This window comes from Triticum aestivum, chromosome 7B (genome assembly GCF_018294505.1).
Source record: "Triticum aestivum cultivar Chinese Spring chromosome 7B, IWGSC CS RefSeq v2.1, whole genome shotgun sequence".
Taxonomy (NCBI): domain Eukaryota; kingdom Viridiplantae; phylum Streptophyta; class Magnoliopsida; order Poales; family Poaceae; genus Triticum; species Triticum aestivum.
The window spans coordinates 376,258,134-376,278,082 of NC_057813.1; the positions used below are offsets into that span (position 1 = coordinate 376,258,134).

The 19,949-nt window shown below is 52.0% G+C and overlaps 1 protein-coding gene across 2 annotated transcripts; it reads right to left on the bottom strand.

Annotated features, from left to right (window-relative positions):
- Nucleotides 1–15,325: 15,325 nt before the first annotated feature.
- Nucleotides 15,326–19,949, bottom strand: LOC123161731 (pentatricopeptide repeat-containing protein At4g16835, mitochondrial). 2 transcript variants are annotated; one of them, XM_044579536.1, is made up of 4 exons: nt 17,246–19,949; nt 15,971–16,349; nt 15,675–15,734; nt 15,326–15,601 (listed from the first exon to the last, which is right to left on the bottom strand). In XM_044579536.1, the coding sequence occupies exon 1, from the start codon at nt 19,646–19,648 to the stop codon at nt 17,828–17,830; it is 1,821 nt and encodes a 606-aa protein (XP_044435471.1). In that variant the 5' UTR covers nt 19,649–19,949; the 3' UTR covers nt 15,326–15,601; nt 15,675–15,734; nt 15,971–16,349; nt 17,246–17,827. The 2 variants fall into 2 exon arrangements, with proteins under 2 accessions (XP_044435471.1, XP_044435470.1); XM_044579535.1 differs by having other exon boundaries at nt 15,327–15,601; nt 17,224–19,949.

Consider the following 19,949-nt stretch of genomic DNA (forward strand, 5'->3'; position numbering starts at 1 on the left):
CTGTGTGCAAAGCACGTTGGTAGAACCAGTCTCGCGTAAGCGTACGCGTAATGTCGGTCCGAGCCGCTTCATCCAACAATACCGCCGAACCAAAGTATGACATGCTGGTAAGTAGTATGACTTGTATCACCCACAACTCACTTATGTTCTACTCGTTCATATAACATCTACGCATAAAACCAGGCTCGAATGCCACGGGAACGTAGTAATTTCAAAAAAAATCCTACGCACACGCAAGATCATGGTGATGCATAGCAACGAGAGGAGAGAGTGTCGTCCACGTACCCTCGTAGACTGAAAGCGGAAGCGTTAGGACAACGCGGTTGATGTAGTCGTACGTCTTCATGGCCCGACCGATCAAGCACTGAAAGCACGACACCTCCGAGTTCTAGCACACGTTCAGCTCGATGACGTCCCTCGAACTCCGATCCAACCGAGTGTCGAGGGAGAGTTCCGTCAGCATGACGGCGTGGTGACGATGTTGATGTTCTACCATTGCAGGGCTTCGCCTAAGCACCGCTACAATATAATTGAGGAGGACTATGGTGGAGGGGGGCACCGCACACGGCTAAGAGATCAATGATCTAATGTTGTGTCTAGAGGTGCCCCCTGCCCCCGTATATAAAGGAGCAAGGGGGGAGGGGGCGACCGGCCAGACAGGAGGTGCGCCATGGGGAGTCCTACTCCCACCGGGAGTAGGACTCCCTCCTTTCCTTGTTGGACTTGGAGAAGGGGGGAAAGAGGAGGGAGAGAGAGGAAGGAAAGGGGGGCGCCGCCCCCCTCTCCTTGTCCTATTCGGACTAGGGGGAAGGGGCATGCGGCCCAGCCCTGGCTGCCTCTCCTCTTCTCCACTAAGGCCCACTATGGCCCATTAAGCCCCCGGGGGGTTTCGGTAACCCCTCGGTACTCCGGTAAAATCTCGATTTCACCCGGAACACTTCCGACATCCAAATATAGGCTTCCAATATATCAATCTTCATGTCTCGACCATTTCGAGACTCCTCGTCATGTCCGTGATCACATCCGGGACTCCGAACAACCTTCGGTACATCAAAACTCATAAACTCATAATATAACCGTCATTGAAACTTTAAGCGTGCGGACCCTACGGGTTCGAGAACTATGTATACGTGACCGAGACACGTTTCCGGTCAATAACCAATAGCGGAACCTGGATGCTCATATTGGCTCCTACATATTCTACGAAGATCTTTATCGGTCAAACCGCATAACAACATACGTTGTTCCCTTTGTCATCGGTATGTTACTTGCCCGAGATTCGATCGTCGGTATCTCAATACCTAGTTCAATCTCGTTACCGGCAAGTCTTTTTACTCGTTATGTAATGCATCATTCCGTAAGTAACTCATTAGCTACATTGCTTGCAAGGCTTATAGTGATGTGCATTACCGAGAGGGCCCAGAGATACCCCTCCGACAATGGGAGTGACAAAACCTAATCTCGAAATACGCCAACTCAACATGTACCTTTGGAGACACCTGTAGAGCTCCTTTATAATCACCTAGTTACGTTGTGATGTTTGGTAGCACACAAAGTGTTCCTCCGATAAACGGGAGTTGCATAATCTGATAGTTGTAGGAACATGTATAAGTCATGAAGAAAGCAATAGCAACATACTAAACGATTAACTGCTAAGCTAACGGAATGGGTCAAGTCAATCACATCATTCTCCTAATGATGTGATCCAATGGGGTACTCAGTACTCACTCTCTACATGTCATCCCAGTCTTGGCTCTCTTGTGGTTTCTTTTGCTTGCTCTGGCTAGTAGGTGTATCTGTGTTATCTAACCTTGTTTATGCAGGTTCATTTCTTCCTAAGCCAACTCAAGACCACAAGGTAAGTATATGCATCACAGTCATGCGTATGAGGATTTCTTGTTGATGTACATACTATTTGCAAGAAGGACTCATGAGCATGAAGGTACATTTCCCATACTCACATCATTTGCTCTGATGCATATAGCCAAGATACATGTAACACATTGCCTACTCTGTCATGCTTATGCATTCACATGCTCCTATATTCAATATTTACATGATTGCATACATGTAGGGGGATCCTATGCATGTTACATGTCTTTCCAACGCTTCACTTGTTTTTCTCTATATCTTTATCTAAAGCTTTGATGTATGTTGTCATCAATTACCAAAAAGGGGGGATTGAAAGCACAAGTGCTCCCTGGGTGATTTTGGTAATTAATGTCAACATATCTCTTGTTGGACTAATACTTTTACCTAGTATGTTTCAGATAAGTTCAACAATGGAGTGGCATGGACTAGAGGATGTGGAACCCCTTCAAGATGCTAAGGACAAAAGGATTGGCTCAAACTCAAAGCATAAACTCTACATTTTACCTTTAGTGATCCAAGATCACATTGAGTCTATAGGAAAAGCCAATACTATCAAGAGGGGATGAGGTGTTGTTTAATAACTTGCTTGCTCAAAGTGCTTAGTGATATGCTCCAAAGCCCTCAACCACTTTCTCACATCCACATATGTCCCAAACCAAAAGTCAAACTCGGTCCTACCGAATCTTTCTATCCGGCGCTACCGAGTTCTCATGACATAGCCACTGCCACAAAACCCTAGTCTTTTTGGTCTCACCGATAGGGATCTCGGTCTCACCGAGATGGGATTGTAATCTCTCTGTGTATGTCCATTACCAAAATCGGTCCAACCAAGTTTGTGTAATCGGTCCTACCGAGATTACAATGCAAACTCTCTGTTCCTTTTCGTAACATTTCGGTCTAACCGAGATGAGCGAATCGGTCCCATCGAGTTTGCCTGACCAACCCTCCATGTGTCTATTACCAAAATCGGTCTCACCGAGTTTGTGTAATCGGTCTCACCGAGATTACACTATGCCCTAACCCTAACCATATCGGTCCCACCGAGATGACATGTCGGTCCCACCGAGATGACATGTCGGTCCCACCAAAAATCCTAACGGTCACATTATTTCCTAAATCGGTCCCACCGAGTTTCATGATTCGGTCCCACCGAGTTTGGTAAGTTGTGTGTAATGGTTAGATTTTGTGTGGAGGCTATATATACCCCTCCACCCACTCTTCACTCGTGGAGAGATCCATCAGAACGTACCTGCACTTCCAGCATACATTTTTTGAGAGAAAACCACCTATTCATGTGTTGAGACCAAGATATTCCATTCCTACCACATAAATCTTGATCTCTAGCCTTCCCCAAGTTGCTTTCCACCAAATCCAAATCTTGTGTGAGAGAGTTGAGTGTTGGGGAGACTATCATTTGAAGCACAAGAGCAAGGAGTTCATCATCAACACACCATTTGTTACTTCTTGGAGAGTCGTGCCTCCTAGATTGGCTAGGTGTCACTTGGGAGCCTCCGACAAGATTGTGGAGTTGAACCAAAGAGTTTGTACGGGCAAGGAGATCGCCTACTTTGTGAAGATCTACCCCTAGTGAGGCAAGTCCTTTGTGGGCGACGGCCATGGTGGGATAGACAAGGTTGCTTCTTCGTGGACCCTTCGTGGGTGGAGCCCTCCGTGGACTCGCGCAACCGTTACCCTTCGTGGGTTGAAGTCTCCATCAACGTGGATGTACGATAGCACCACCTATCGGAACCACGGCTCAAAAATCTCCGTGTCTCCAAATTGCGTTTGCACACTCCAATCCCATCCCTTTAAATTCTTGCAAATTGCATGCTTTACTTTCCGCTGCTCATATACTCTTTGCATGCTTGTTTGATATGTATTGTGTATGTTAAATTTATGCCAAAACTCCACTCCAACTTAAAGAAATTAAAACTGCAATTTTTCTTGCTTAGAGTCTATTCACCCCCCCCCCCCCCTCTAGACACCTCTTCTCGATCCTTTCATCGGCGGACTATATATGTGGAGATTCATTAATTTTTCTCTTTAGTTTTTGGTTGTTGTTTTTCTATTGTATTCCGTATTTCTCAATTGATTGAGCTCTAGACACTCCCAATTACTCCCTCCATTCCAAAATAGATGACCCAATTTTGTACTATTTTAGTATAAAGTTGGGTCATTTATTTTGAAACGAAGGGAGTGAAATCTAGTAAAAATGCAATGAGAATCCTATATCCAACAAATAACTCTAAATTTGCAATGCTTCGGTGCTGGACCAGATCATCTCTTTTCGATTGCACACTGCACAAAAGTTGTTTCCTATTTTCATCATATGAAAATGTTGCATCCGATTGAAACAGGGCCACAGTAAGTAGTACAATATTTTTCGAGAAACTCGTGGCAATACTTCGGTTCTATTTTCCTTGGAAATAAAACCAGGTAAAAAAAAGAGTTGCAAACTTTAGTATTTTTCAACTAACCTTGGCACGACAAAAACATGCCGGTAGAAGAATCGCATGAAAGCTTTTATGTTGAGCTAGCACGACACATCAACTTTTCTTACCAAAGTCAGCAGGAGCTCAGCCATTGCATTTCATAAGGCCGCGCTTGGTATGGTTGTAATTCGATACAGGTGTATTTAACTTTCGGGTGTAACTTTCCAGTCTAGAGCTATTTTCAGCTGGAAACCAAAACGACCGGCGGAGACCTATATATTTTACAAGGGTATTCAGATGGAAAATGAGAATCCAAACAGGAACTAAGGGGGGCGGAACTGTACATTAGCTGCAAGCAGCTTACAGACGCTCTGGGAGGGAGCGGAACAAAGCAAAGAAAAGAAAGGAAGAAGAAAACATAGAAAGAAAGGAGTGCCCAGCGTCACTCGGGATTTGTTCCAGCGAATCATTATTTTTCGAGAGTACGCCAAAGGCGTACCTTAATTTTATAAAAGAAAGAATAATATTTACAAGGAGTGCAGCGATTTGATTCAGTGTCCAGACTCATCCGCACCCGTCCAGAAAAAAATTCACAAAAAATACTAGAAAAAATAAAAAAAAACAAAAATTTTCCCATGGTAGAAAGCTTATTCCATGAGGTTCGCTCCAAATTCTAGCTTATTGGACATTTGAGTAGCTCTTGGCAAAAAAGATAAATCGGGTCAAAACAATAATTCTAGCTTATTTGGACATATGAGTAGCTCTCAGCAAAAAAGACAAATCGGGTCAAAACAGTACATGAACAGAAACTATTCTACAAACCTTAATTTATCTTTTTTACTGAGAGTTGCTCATTTGTCCAAATGATTTGAAAATTGGAGCGGGCCTCACGCATCAAATTGTCTACCATGAAAAAATATAGAATTTTTTTAATTTTTCTAGTATTTATTTTGATTTTTTTATTCGGGTGCAGATGAGCCCGGGCTCAGTAAAGGATTTTCGATTTACAAGAGCTTACATCTATCAGGCATCACGCTCGGCGAGCCCACACTCCTCTACTCTTATTACATCCCGAGGGACTACTCACCACCGGGTTGTGTCGGATGTTGGGTTCCGGCAGACCCTTGAGGTTCGAACTCTAGGGTGCGCGCGAAGATCTTCCCCCTACCAATCCACGTCCAATCGCCTCGCGAGAATCTAAGCTAAACGATGAACAGCATGAGGGACACAAGATTTATACTGGTTCGGGTCACCGTTGTGGTGTAATACCCTACTCCAGTGTGTGGTGTGGTGGATTGCCTCAGGGGCTGATGATGAACAGTACAAGGGGAAGAACGGCCTCGAGAGGTGTTCTTGAGCTGGTGTGGGGTTCTCGTAGGAAGGGATTCGGTCCTCGTTGGCTGGGTGAGAACTCGATGCCTTCCTACTGTGGTGGCTATCTCTATATATAGAGGCCCTGGTCCTCTTCCCAAATATTGAGCGGGAAAGGAGCCAACAATGGCCATTTTGAAGGGGAACATCTAGTACAAGTTATCCTGACTAAAGTTGGTCTTCGATTGCCAAAGGTACTGGCGATGACGCCGTCTTGGGCTCCACGGTGACCTCCGTCCTGCCGCTCCGCTAGTCTTGGTCTCGTTGCACCAAAATGGTAACCTTTGCCTGATGCCTCGGTACTCCACGCATGTGCTTGCCCCCTTTGCACCAAAGAGGAAACAAGGACACTGTGCAGGCCGGCGCCCTCCTGGCGCCCGCCTGGTCTCGATCGTCATGGATTGCGTCACGAGCACCTCGCGAGGTACCCTTGCCTTGATCTCTCTGCCTCCTCGCGAGCCTGCCTGGCGAGGCCGCTCCTGAGGAAGCCTTGCGTTGTCCGCCCACAAGGCTTGGCCCCTCGCGAGGGTCTTGAGTTTGCGTTGATGAAGATGGGTCGTACTGGGCCACCACTTGAGCCACGCCGCATGCCGCAGGCAGGCAAGTCTGGGGACCCCCGTTCCCAGAACGCCGACAGTAGCCCCCCGACCCAATGCGCGCTCGGACTTGGCTTAGCGGAGAAGCGAAGGGGCAAGTGCGGAGCACCGCGGGCCCCAATAGCCTGCGGCCTTGGGCGCCGCGTGGCGGTTGATTGGGCGTGGGCGTCTCCGCTTCCCCATGCTGCCTCGGCAACTGCCCGACTTGACAAGTCCCTGCGTGCAAAAACGGGCCATGATTACCTGCGATCGTGGAGGCCGACGGTTGGCCTACCTTGGTTATAAATGCGGGAGGGCGCAAGCCCCCGCTGCACATCTTCCTCCTTCCGTTTGCTTCTTCTTTCTCCCCGCTCTAGCTACTCGCCGCGTCCTATGGCGCCGCCGAAGAGGTTCTCAGCCGTGGAGAAGGGGAAGGCTCGTCGGGAAGGGCATGACTCTCCCCCGCCAAAACGCGGCCGAGGTCGTCCCCGCAAGCATCCTGCGACTCTTGCAACGGCTCCCCGTGGTCGCGGCGGTGACCTCCCGCGTGGCGACGGGCGTCTGGTGGGTGAGAGGAGGCGCGTTGTGGCCGCGCGGCCTCCCAGGCCGCGCTTCCATTCGGCTGAGGTGCTGCCGGAGTTCGTCGTGTGGTCGGTGGACCCAACCGGTAGCTGGCTCCAGCTTCCCCGCTTCTTCACAGGCGAACTCCCGGCCGGCGCTCCTGGCGGCCTCTGGCTTCAAGCGGACGGCTGCTGCAGCAAGGCCTCTTGGGTCTCACTGGAGATCTCCATCGCCAGGGATGTGTCTTTGGCCCGCGGCTGGCAAACGTTTGCCCGTGCGCGTGGCCAGGGCCGGCGGTGCACCCTGCATTTCAAGTTTGACGGCGACGCCACCCTCTACGTGAGGGTGTTCGGGGAAGATGGCCGCCGCATTGGGTGCTGCCCTGAAGATGATGATGGTGACCGGGTGCTTAGCCTTGGCGGCGGCCGAGATGAAGACGAAGGGGGCGCGTGGCAGGCGGCGTCCGTAGCTCACCAAGCTTCGGCGGCTTTCCCTCTGACGACAGCTCCTCCAGCGGCGGCCGTGACCAACCACCGCGCCGCCGCGCTCGCCTTGAGGGGGGCAGTGGGTCATCCCGTCGTCGTGCCTCGGTGAAGCGTGAGGAGGGGTCTGACTGAGCTCCGGAGGGCAGTACGAGCCCCCGCCATGAGCCGTCGCCAGGCAAGCTGCGTCTATTTTGTTTTTCTCCTTTTCTTGTATAGAGAGAGAAAAGTGTGGAGCCCCGTGGGGGCGTGCTGGACTGTTGCCTTTAACTACCATGCTATTTTCATTATTCTCGTGCGGTGTTTCGGTGTTGCGTGCTCATGCGTAGGAACAACTTACCTTGGGGGAACTTGCCGCAGTCTTCGCTTCTCTAGGCTGAGGCCTTGTCATGCGTCTCGAGGCCTGCAAAAATTAGTTTGGGGGATAGCTTTCGAACCCTGATCGTGAGGATAACCGGCTCAGGTCCTGCGTCGGGTCGCGATGCCCGTGGGGCACGAACTGGGAGAAGTGCTCCCGCGGTGAACTTGAATAGGGAAGCCTCATGAGACTGGGTGAGAAGGCACTCATGAGGGCGCCCGCGCAGCCCCCTCGCGAGGCTTGCGAAAGAGAAGACGAGTCGGGCGAGCAACCAAGACAAAGAATCCTGAACCGGGGATGGCAACAACACTAAAAAGCAACTCCAATAAAATTTTGAACAAGGGTGAACAAGCCAACTGCAGAAAGCAAATGAAAAGCCGCGCCCAGCACCTAATCTAGTCTTTGACGTCTTCTCACCAGCGCGGAGCTAAGTGCTACCACTGGGCGTGGGCGGGAGCCCCCGAGGCCTGAGGGCGGCTCTTCGGAGACTCCGGGGCGTGTACAGCCCCAACTCATTATTACGTGAGAGTGTCACGGGCGGCGAGACACAAGCATTGGCCTTCTTCACAGGCACCGGGCCTTTCTTCAAGGGTAGAACTTCCGGAGGTGCTGGATGTTCCACGTGTTCGGGATGGGCACCCCCTCCTGGGTCTCCAAGCGCGCGGCGCCAGGTCTGGAAACATGAACAACCTTGAATGGGCCCTCCCACATAGGTGAGAGCTTGTGCAGCCCTTCCCTGGAGAGCACCCGCCTGAGCACGAGGTCACCTACCTCGAGGGTCCTGGGGCGGATGTTACGGTAGTGGTACCGTCGCAACGCCTGTTGGTACCTCGCTGCTCGAAGCGCAGCCTCCTGACAGTGTTCCTCCCCCAGCACGAGATCCAACCCCCGCATGGTGCCCTGCTGTGCTTCGTCGAAAGCTAGGACCCACGCGGATCGATGCATGACCTCGTGAGGGAGGACCGCCTCAGCTCCGTAGATGAGGAAGAACGGGGTTTCGACGGTCGACTTGGTAGCGGTTGTGCGGATGGACCATAGCAAGGATTGGAGCTCGTCGTACCAGCCCCTGCCGCAAGCCTCCAGCTTCTTCTTGAAGGTCCTGGTTTTGAGGCCTTTGAGGACCTCCGCGTTGGCACGTTCAGCCTGGCCGTTGCTCCGAGGGTGTGCCACCGAAGCGTCGCATATCTGCGTTCCAAGGTTAGCACAATATGTTTTGAAGAGATTGCTGGTGAACTGCGAACCATTGTCGGTGATGATGTGATTAGGCACCCCAAACCGGCTCACGAGGCCCTTGATGAATTTGACCGCTGAACCAGCTGGGATGGTGCGAACAGCTTCCACCTCCGCCCACTTGGTGAACTTGTCAATGGTGACGTAGAGGTAGCGGTAGCCCCCTGGCGCCTGGGGAAACGGGCCCAAGATGTCCAGCCCCCAAACGGCGAACGACCATGAGAGAGGAATGGTCTGCAGGCCCTGAGCCGGCTGATGAATCTGCTTGGCGTGGAATTGACAGGCTTCACAAGCCTTCACCAGCTCGATTGCGTCGTTGAGTGATGTTGGCCAATAGAACCCGCTGCGAAACGCCTTGGCGACGAGGGTCCGTGAAGACGAGTGGTGCCCACAGTCTCCACCGTGAATGTCTGCCAGCAACTCTTTCCCTTGCTCCCTGGGGATGCAACGCAGGGAAACATCATTTGGCCGCTTCCGGTAGAGCTCTCCGTCTTGGATGCAGTAGGCAGTGGCCTGCCGCGCCACGCGTTTTGCGTCCTCCTCCTTCTCTGGCAGAGTCCCTTGCATCAGGTAATCTTTGAATTCCGTGGTCCAACACCCCTCCTGAGGCTCCAGCGCCAGGAGTAGGCGCGCTCCTAAGGTCGGGCCACAGGCCGGAGCTCCCGAGGCAGGTGGCTGAGGGAGCTCCTCCCGAGGCTGTGCTGTACTTGATAGTGACGGTGCTGCTAAGGGTTTGAAGAGTCGTTCCTCGAAGACGCCCGGCTCCTGGGGCAGCCGCCTGGATGCCCTCCTGGCGATGTCATCAGCCTCTTGATTGGTGCCATGAGGCACATGCTGCAACTCCAGCCCCCAAAACTGCTTTTTCATCCTGCGGACCTCCGCAAGATATGCTTCCATGTGTTCGTCCTTCGGCTCGTACACCTTATTGGAGAAGTTGACGAGGAGTTGTGAATCACCCTTGATGATGAGGCGCTTTACCCCCAAGGCGGCTGCAGCTTTCAAGCCTGCTATCAAGCCCTCGTATTCTGCTATGTTGTTGGAGACCTTCTCTCCATGCTGGAAACAGAGTTGCACGGCGTAATAGAGCTTGTCCTGAGTGGGGGATATGAGCGCTGCGCCAGTCCCTGCGCCATGTTGCGAGAACGCTCCGTCGAAGTACATGACCTAGCCGTTCGGTGCCTCACTTCCTGGGGAAAGCGACCGGTCCTCACCTGCTTCGAGCCCTGGCGCCTCTGTCCATTCCGCCACGAAATCTGCAAGCGCGGCTCCTTTGACGACCCTGATCGTACTGAATTCCAACTAAAATGCTTGCAACTTGATGTTCCATTCGGCGACCCTTCTAGCTGAGTTGGGGCTCCTGAGCACCCTTTCCAAGGGATATGCCGAGACGACCTTGATGGGGTGACCTTGAAAGTAGTGTCGTAGCTTGCGTGAGGCCACTAGTAACGCGAGCAAGAGTTTCTGAGGCATGGGGTATCATGCCATTGCGTCCCGCAGCACCGTGCTAACGAAGTACACGGGATGCTCGACGAGGTTGGGGGTGCTGACGTGGCCTGCGTCTTCCGGAGGTCGAGGCGCCTCCCGAGATGATGGAGCCCCCAGCGCCTGGTCGCTTGGTGGGGCCTCTTCCGCCCTGGGTGCGTCCCCTTGCTGAGGCTGGTTCCCATCTGCTATGGCCGTGGTCTTCACGAGGTCTTCTTGGCCTTGTGCTGCTGCGGCAGGGGTCGCGATCGACGCGGTCTTGACCCGATGCTCCTCCCGAACCGCCACCAGGGCTGCGCTGGCGGAGTAGGGCGTGGCTGCAAGGTAAAGTACCAAGGGCTCCTGAGGGCGTGGAGCCACCATCACCGGAGGGCTGGTCAGGTACTTCTTGATATCTTGGAATGCTTTGTCAGCCTCTTCAGTCCACTCGAACGGGCCCTTCTTCTTCATCAGCTTGAAGAAGGGCAGGGCTCGTTCTCCCAGCTTAGAGATGAAGCGCCCCAACGCGGTTACTCGCCCGGTGAGCTTCTGCATTTCTTTGAGGGTCTTCGGCGGACTCATGTCTTCAACTGCCTTGACCTTCTTTGGGTTGGCCTCGATGCCTCTGTGGGACACGAGAAAGCCCAAAAGCTTGCCAGAAGGGACTCCGAACACGCACTTCTCTGGGTTGAGCCGCAGGTCCACTTCGCGAAGGCTCGCGAAGGTTTCTTCCAGGTCCTGTATCAGGGTCTTCGCCTCCTGAGACTTCACCATGATGTCATCGACGTAGGCCTCGGCGTTTCTTCCGAGCTGCCGGCCCAGGGCGATGTGCAACAGTCGCTGAAAGGTTGCGCCCGCGTTGCGCAATCTGAATGGCATGCAGGTATAGCAATATACTCCACACGGGGTCAGGAAGGCCGTTTTCTCCACATCTTCTACCGCCATCTTGATTTGGTGATAGCCCGAGAAGGCATCCAGGAAGCACAACAGATCGCACTCGGCGGTGGAGTCGACGATTTGGTCGATGCGAGGGAGCGGGAATGGATCCTGAGGGCAGGCCTTGTTGAGGTTGATGAAGTCGACGCACATGCGCTCCTTTCCTCCCTTTTTTGGCACAACAACAGGGTTGGCCAACCATTCAGGATAGCGAACTTCGCAAATGACGCCTGCAACCTCCAACTTGCGGGTTTCTTGGACGATGAAGGCCTGCTTCTCGGTGGACTGTCGCCTTACCTTCTGCTTCACGGGACGCACGTTGGGGCACACATTCAGATGATGCTCAATCACCTCTCTTGGAACCCCCGCTAGCTGATCAGGTTCCCACGTAAACACCTCCTTATTTACGCGCAGAAATTTCACCAGGGCCTCTTCCTGTTCAGGGTTGAGATTGGCGCCTGTGGTGAAGGTGGCGCCAGAGGATCCATCTTCATCGACTGGCACTTGCTTGGTCTCCGCCTTGTCTTGGGTGAACAGCTACTTCTTCTTGGCCGGCGCAGCCCCCTTGGGCTCGAGGGTGTCAGCGCCGGCGGGTTGCACCACCGCGACCGTTTTGAAAGCGAGCTTGAGCGCCTGCAGAGCATCCTTCGTGTCTCCGAACACGGTAAGGACACCGCTGCTCACGGGCATCTTCATAAGGTTGTAGGCCAGGTGAGTCGCCGCCATGAACTGGGCCAAGGCAGGGTAGCCGAGGATGGCATTGTATGGAAGGCCGATGGGGGCGGTGTCGAAGTCGACCAGCTCTGTGCGGAAGTTGTCGTGAGTGTCGAAGGTCACCGGGAGGCAGATCTGCCCCAGGGAGTCGGTGGGGCTACCTCCGACGCCCAGGAAGGGCTTGCTGGATTGGAGTCGCTCCGGCGGCACGTGGAGGAGGCTGAAGGCCTCCACCGAGAGCACGTTGAGGCCGGCCCCGTCATCCATGAGGGTCCTAGTGACGGCCACCTGGCAGATGGTGGGGGTGCATAGCATCGGGAGCGCGCCCGCACGGGCGGTGTTGGAGGGGTGATCGTCCGAGCTGAAGGTCAAGTCGGCCTTGGGTGCCACCCAGCCCGGGGGGCTTCACGGCGCTTGAGGACGGCACCGATCTGGTGGACAAACGGCTTGACGTGGCGGCTCGAGGGTAGCGCCTGCGAGCCGCCCAGGAGACCTGCGACGACCGGGGGCGCTAGCGCAGCCTAATGGGCGAGGAAGAGGCTGCGCAACTCCTCCCAGGAGGCCACAGAAGCAGCTGGCGGGTGGAGCAACCACATGCGCGGGACGCCAGTGAGGGCCATGGGCAGCCAGTTAGCCATGACCCGGTCGTCGCCCCCGGCCTTGAGGACGGCCTCCTCATACGCCAGCAGGAAAGCCAGCGGATCGGCCGCGTCGTCGTAGCGTGGCGGCATGTCTGGCTTGAACTTGTTCGGCCACCGCACCTGTCGCAAGGCGGGGACCAGGGCTCGGAGCCCCCTGGTCCCCGCGTCGCGTCGACAGCCGGAGCAGGCGGCGCAATGCCCGCCATGAGGGCGGAGCGCAGTGCTGATGGAGAGCGGGTCGACGGAAGGGGGAGCTTCGGCGCACCCCTACCTAGCGCGCCAAATGTCAGATGTTGGGTTCCGGCAGACCCTTGAGGTTCGAACTCTGAGATGCGCGCCAAGATCTTCCCCCTACCAATCCACGTCCAATCGCCTCGCGAGAATCTAAGCTAAACGATGAACAACACGAGGGACACAAGATTTATACTGGTTCGGGCCACCGTTGTGGTGTAATACCCTACTCCAGTGTGTGGTGTGGTGGATTGCCTCAGGGGCTGATGATGAACAGTACAAGGGGAAGAACGGCCTCGCGAGATGTGTTCTTGAGCTGGTGTGGGGTTCTCGTAGGAAGGGATTCGGTCCTCGTTGGCTGGGTGAGAACTCGATGCCTTCCTACTGTGGTGGCTATCTCTATATATAGAGGCCCTGGTCCTCTTCCCAAATATTGAGCGGGAAGGGAGCCAACAACGGTCATTTTGAAGGGGAACATCTAGTACAAGTTATCCTGACTAAAGTTGGTCTTCGATTGCCAAAGGTACTGGCGATGACGCCGTCTTGGGCTCCACGGTGACCTCCATCCTGCCGCTCCGCCGGTCTTGGTCTCGTTGCACCGACATGGTAACCTTTGCCTGATGCCTCGATACTCCACGCCTGTGCTTGCCCCCTTTGCACCAAAGAGGAAACAAGGACACTGCGCAGGCCGGCGCCCGCCTGGCGCCCGCTTGGTCTCGATCGTTATGGCTTGCGTCATGAGCACCTCGTGAGGTACCCTTGCCTTGATCTCTCCGCCTCCTCGCGAGCCTGCCTGGCGAGGCCGCTCCTGAGGAAGCCTTGCGTTGTCCGTCCCGCGAGGCTTGGCCCCTCGCGAGGGTCGTGAGTTTACGTTGATGAAGATGGGCCGTACTGGACCACCACTTGAGCCACGCCGCAGGCCGCAGGTAGGCAAGTCTGGGGACCTCCATTCCCAGAACGCCGACAGGTTGGACTCCACTCCATCTCACGAGCGCCCATAGTTGTCTCTCTCTAAAGATGAACGGTACTGTGCCTTGCTCGTTATACACATCGTTCCTGCCAAAAACTCTTCAATTCCTCTGCTTCCAAAGACACCAGCACACAAGCATGACAAAGGAGTCGAAGTCCTTGCGCTGCGCCTTGGCCACCTGCTTCCTCGCCGTCGCCCACCAATTCTGTAGTGCTACTTGTCCTGTTGGCAGCAGAGACAAGCATATCCCTGTCCTCACTAAGCATTGATGCCAGACCTCTCTAGCGAAAACACAATGCATCAATATGTGATCCACCGTATCCTCCTCCTGCTCGCACAGCTAGCAGGGCGAGCTCGTATCCTGCAGTCCGTGCCGCGTCCTCCTATCCGACGTCCACAGCCTGTACAAGATGGCCAACCACATGAATATTTTGCATCCGAGAGGAGCCCAGCACTTCCATATTGCTGCCGCCGACTGAAATCTGATCCCCCTTCACACATCATTTTGTATGCGGAGGCGGCCGTGTACTTTCCGGTAGAGATCCAAGCCCGAATTGGCCTATCCTCCACATCCTGATGCAACTGTACCTCTATCAGAGTTTCCCAGAGCCTGATGAATTGAGCCAGCCCTTCCGTATCTAGTAGTTCTCCTCCGATGTCATTAGTCCAGGCGTGCATGAACAGCCCGTCTCTCACCGATCTTCTGTTTGCCACTTGTGTCCTCACTCTCGCCACTAGAAGCGGCGCCACCTCCTGCACTCTGGCCCCACCGATCCATCTATCCTTCCAAAACAGTGTCTTCGTGCCGGCTCAGGAGGAGTGAAGCATCAAGTGGACTGCGGATTCCGGTGCTGGCTAGCCTATCCGTAGTCCAGTTTATGTTTTGGAGCAGAAGCCAAATGAAAAACTTGATCTTTTCCTCCACGCGCAGCTCAGTTCCGATTGCTTAATTCAGCCTACGAACTGGGCGTCGTAAGCAGCCTTGTCAGAGTAAACTCCATTGCTTGTCAGCTTCCAGGAGAAGGCGTCCTCAGAGTCTTGCATTTTGAAGCTACTCCCATAGCCCCAGGAACTGATGGATCTCGTCTTCCGTGTTCATGCGAAGCAACCCATCATCCATCCATCTCCCATTCTGCAGCTCCTAAATGTTACTCCCTCCGTTCTAAAATAGATGACCCAATTTTGTATTAAAGTAAGTACGAAGTTGAGTCATCTATTTTGGAACGGAGGGAGTACTTTTCTGCGAAAGCTTCCAAATGAGCGGCGCCATCTCAGTTGGAAGAGCACCTGGAGTGCTTGTTGCACACTCACTCCACTTTGTTCAGCTTCACCACTCCTTGGCACACTCACTCCACTTTGTTCCATACTACTTTAGCTTGATTATGTACAAAAGTGTACGGAAATGTACAATGTGATGGCAAGGGAAAATATCTGGATATTGTGTATACCACCTGGTCAAGAAATAGCTATTAATTATTATTTTTATTGATTGAACATCATTGTTCGATTAATATGTGCCCATGATAATAAGATGAGGTTTCTAAGAATTAACTCCGCCAAATTTGACTTCTGTAGGTAGAACATATAGCAGTATAATTGTTGCATCGGTACAAGACATCTACCAACATCTGATTCTATTTCATTGTGTAATTTGGATGAACACTAATGACACCACGATTACACCGAGCAGATCGGAATAGTGGTGGCATAAAAGCTCAAGCGAGGAGAAAAACATGTCCAGGTTATTTGCATAGCCCGCCCCCAAGCCTGTCACATGCAGCAAGATTGTTATGCAAATTCAAAATGGTATTTAGTTCATTGTTTCAGGCCTGAAGCGAACCTGCAGTATGTAATTGTTATCCTCCCAATGCTTCTTATCTGAACCAGCAATCGTTGGGCACTAACAATTAACAACTCAACAGATTAGGTATTTAGTCTCCCATCCCATAAATCCTTATACCCAATGTACAAAACGAACAAAGGTAAAGAAGAGAAAAATACGAGAGATACATGGACGAACAGAGATCACCTCAAGACAAACTCTAAACATAGTTTCTGAGGTGTAGTGCACTGAGAGAAGGCGCATGAAGAAGTAGAGGGGAAAGACTACGGGGAGCGTGAATAGAGGTGGAATACCTTTGGATTGACTTCGTCTCTGGAGTCTGAACATGCCTTGGGGGTGTCCGATCTGGTGGCGGTGGGCCTCGTAGTGGCTGCAGATGGAAGTGGTGTGCCTTGAGGTCGCCGGTTCCGCTGGTGGGTCGTGCCTTGGCTTCAGTTGTTCCTGATGGTAGAAGGATGATTCGGCGAGGTTGGCGGCGCACATCGTGGTCACAAAGCTTGGCATCGTGGCGATGCACTCTTGCAGCCTGAGCTCGTGACGATGCTATAACTGGACCCGGCATGGCAATCTTCACAAACCCTCGTAATCTTAAAAATCCTCAAGGTTAACCTGAATCTGAGGACCAGGCTTGGATGGGCTCAAGCCTGCCCACATAAATAAGTTGTGCGGCAGCTACAAAGTAGAAATTTAATTAAAAAATAGAATAAGGATATACAAACAAGAAAATCAGAAATTTTCATTTTACTACTAGTCAGCAAGAGGGCTGCAGCCCTCCCCTCCTATCCCGTCCAGCACGTAACGAGGCAGCAAGCCACCAACTAATCACTTAGGTTCAGGTGGACTGTCTTTTGGTGATTAAAAACATACAGTCCCCCGGCTTTGGTCAGTATGTTCAGATAATTATCAGGGAGGTGAAGGAGACAGCTGACCAATTTGTGGCAATCAACTTCATACATGGAAGTAGGAATTATAATAGAGAAGCTCATGTTTAGCTCATTCTTCTATTTCGTTACTACCTGGCCGTCATGGCCTGGTTTGGCACCTGATGGCATTTGTATGAATATTAGTTCCACAATTTAATAAAGTTTTTGGGAGCCCTAAAAAAAAGCCACCAGTTTCTTATCGCGTTCACCGGTTCGATCTCTATTGGTTGTCTATATTGGCAATGCCAAAGTTTTGGTTCAAATTTTGACTTTTTAGAAAAAAATCTGAAAAACAATCCAATAAATACTACACCCTCCGTCCCAAAATAAGTGACTCAACTTTGTATACAAAGTTGAATCACTTATTTTGGGATGGAGGGAGTACATGTGACCAGTACTAATCTAGGAAACTTTGAGCTTCTTTGGAAAGTAGGATTGAGATATAATGAATAAAAATGGATGTATCTACAACTAAAATACATCTAGACACATCCATTTCTGCGACAAGTAATTCCGGATGGAGCGAGTACATGTTTCCGGTAATAATATTGGAAAGTTTGAGCTTATTTGCACTAAATGATTATGATAATGGCTATTTTTCTTCAACAAAGTGTTAAGTTTACCCGGTGTTAACTTTGAGCTCACCCTCCATTTTCTTCCTGGATTCGCCAGTGCCAGCATCTGCGTTTTAAGACTCTCTCATCCATCTACATCATGCAGTGCAAAATCAAGATCTACAACATAAACCATTGCCTTCATGTGCTCCTCTAACTGGTCCAATCTTTCATGAATCAAACGAGGCTGACAAGTGCAAACTGTCAGTTGATCTGAACTCACGAATCAACTACTGGAGCAGTACGAATAGTGCTGAGAATTGGAGCATACACATCTCCAACTACCTGATACGTAGATGTGAATTATAAATCAAATGCGCTTCGTCAGTCCTTCCATACACCTTGCTTCTTGATTTTGCACTCATGCCACATCAATCAACAATGTGTCTGTCAAGTGCCACAATAGGTTATTAGGCTTTGCCTAACCTCACAGGGCACAACATGTTGTCCAAGCAACAACACTAAGAAATCACTATGGTAATTTCTCACATGTTAGAATGTTGACTACTTCGCAGATCCAATACATCACATGTCTTGCTCTTGTTAAGGATCAACTACTGGTGCATCCCTATCAAACTTGCCTGTATACATCATACCTTGTTACTGGCTTTCTTCACCAGTAATCCCCACATGAACAATGCCCACCTTTAAAGTGATGGAAACGTGTTGTATCCCTCAAGATGATTTCTCGATCCTCGATCTTGGAGATGAGCTTCGCAGCATTATGGCAATCTCCACAGACCCTGAGATTCTTGAATATCCTCAAGGTTAACCCAGGTGCAGTACTAATGAGGCCAAAAGCAATAGCGAGCTTCTCACTGTGCCTCATTAGCATCTGCACCTTAAGACTCTCGTCTACATCATGCAGTACAAAATCAAGATCTGGAACATAACCCATTGCCTTCATCCGCTCCTCCAACCGGTCCAATCTTTCATGAATCAAACGAAGCTGAGGATGCAATCTGTCATTTGATCTGAACTCATGAATCACGCCCTTTATCTCAACCCAGCTATACCCAGGTGTTTTGACAACTGCATTATCCTTCATCCACCTCCTTACTCTGGAGACGTCGGCCCACTGATTCGCTACAGCATAAATATTTGCCAACTGTACATATGTGCCTGCGCTGTGTGGGTTCTGTTGGATCAGCTTTCCAGCAGCAAACTCAGCAAACCCCAGGTTCTTATAAACTCTGCAAGCAGCCAATAGAGTGCCATAGGCAGAAGGATGTGGCTCAAAAGGCATAGAGCGAATCAAGCACACAGCTCTTTCAAGCAAACCGGCTCGGCACAGAAGATCCACCATGCAAGAGTAATGATCAGCCCGGGGCTCGACTCCGTACATTTCCTGCATTGTCTCAAAACACTGTATTCCAAAATCACAAAATCCAGTGTGGATACAAGCTGTCAATACTGCCACAAAAGTAATCCAGTTAGGCTTAACACGTTGAGCCTTCATCTTTTCAAACAAGTTGATAGCTTCCTGCCCGTGGCCATGCTGTGCATAGCCTGAAATCATTGCATTCCATGCAACCGCATCCCTTGTACGCATCTCACTGAACAGCTTGCACGCGCCGTCCAAGTCGCCGCACTTGCAGTACATGCTCACGAGCGACGTGCCAACAGTTATTCTCCGACTCAGCGGCAGCTTGATACACCACTGATGTATCTGCCTCCCAAATCCCAGGGCAGACAGGTTGCTGCATCCAAGGAGCACACTACTTAATGTCGACTCGTTTGGCCGAACATCGACATCCCTGACTATCGTCTTGAACACCCTCAAAGCATCATCCGCGCGTGAATTTTTTACATAGCCAGCAACCATGGCGTTCCATGAAACCAAGTTCCTCACCGGCATTTCCTGGAACAACTCCGTTGCCTTGTCCACGTCCCCGGCATCCATGTACCCTGACACCATGGCTGTCCAAAGAACGGCGTCCTCCTTGTCGGGCGCGTCCCTAAAGCACTCCTCGGCCATGCCCATGTCTCCAGCGAAGGCAAACCCGGAAACCATGGCGTTCCAGGAGACGGAGTTCCTCGCAGGCATAGCCAGGAACAAGGCCCTGGCCTCCCCCACGGCCCCGTTCCTGGACAGCCCGGATACCATGGTGTTCCAGGACGCGACGTCCCTGTCCGTCATCGCGGAGAAGAGCTCCCGGGCGCCGCGGACGTCGCCGGCGGCGAAGTGGCAGGAGAGGAGCGTGTTGTAGGAGACGACGTCGGGGTGCGGGATTCGGTCGAACAGGTGGCGCGCGTCCGCGAGGCGGCCGCCGGGCGCCCTTGCGTAGCCCGCGAGGAGGCGGTTGTAGTCGGCTGTGGTCTTGCGGGGCGTGGACGCGAAGGTCTCCGCGGCGCCGGCGAGGTCCCCACGCCGGACGGCTGCCGTGGTGAGGTAGCGGGCACCGACACCGAGACGAAGTCGGCGCCCGATCATCTGTGTTGCACCATGGGGAACGCGAGTAGAGTGGGAGGTGGGCGCTTTCCACACCCTCTTTGCTGCACACCCTCTTTGCTGTCTTGCCTTCACTTTTGTTGAACAAAAACGGTGTTCTTTGCTTTTGGTGAAATTTACTCAAAAATCAAGCAAATGTTCTCACATGCGAGGATGATGATATGGTTGGTGTAATGGGAATAAAAAAAAGATAATGATTTTAATCGGGCGTCGACCACTCGCTCAGGCTGCTCTCCTTTACACAGCTCACGGTGCTAGAGAAAACGGGCATGGGGGGCTGGAA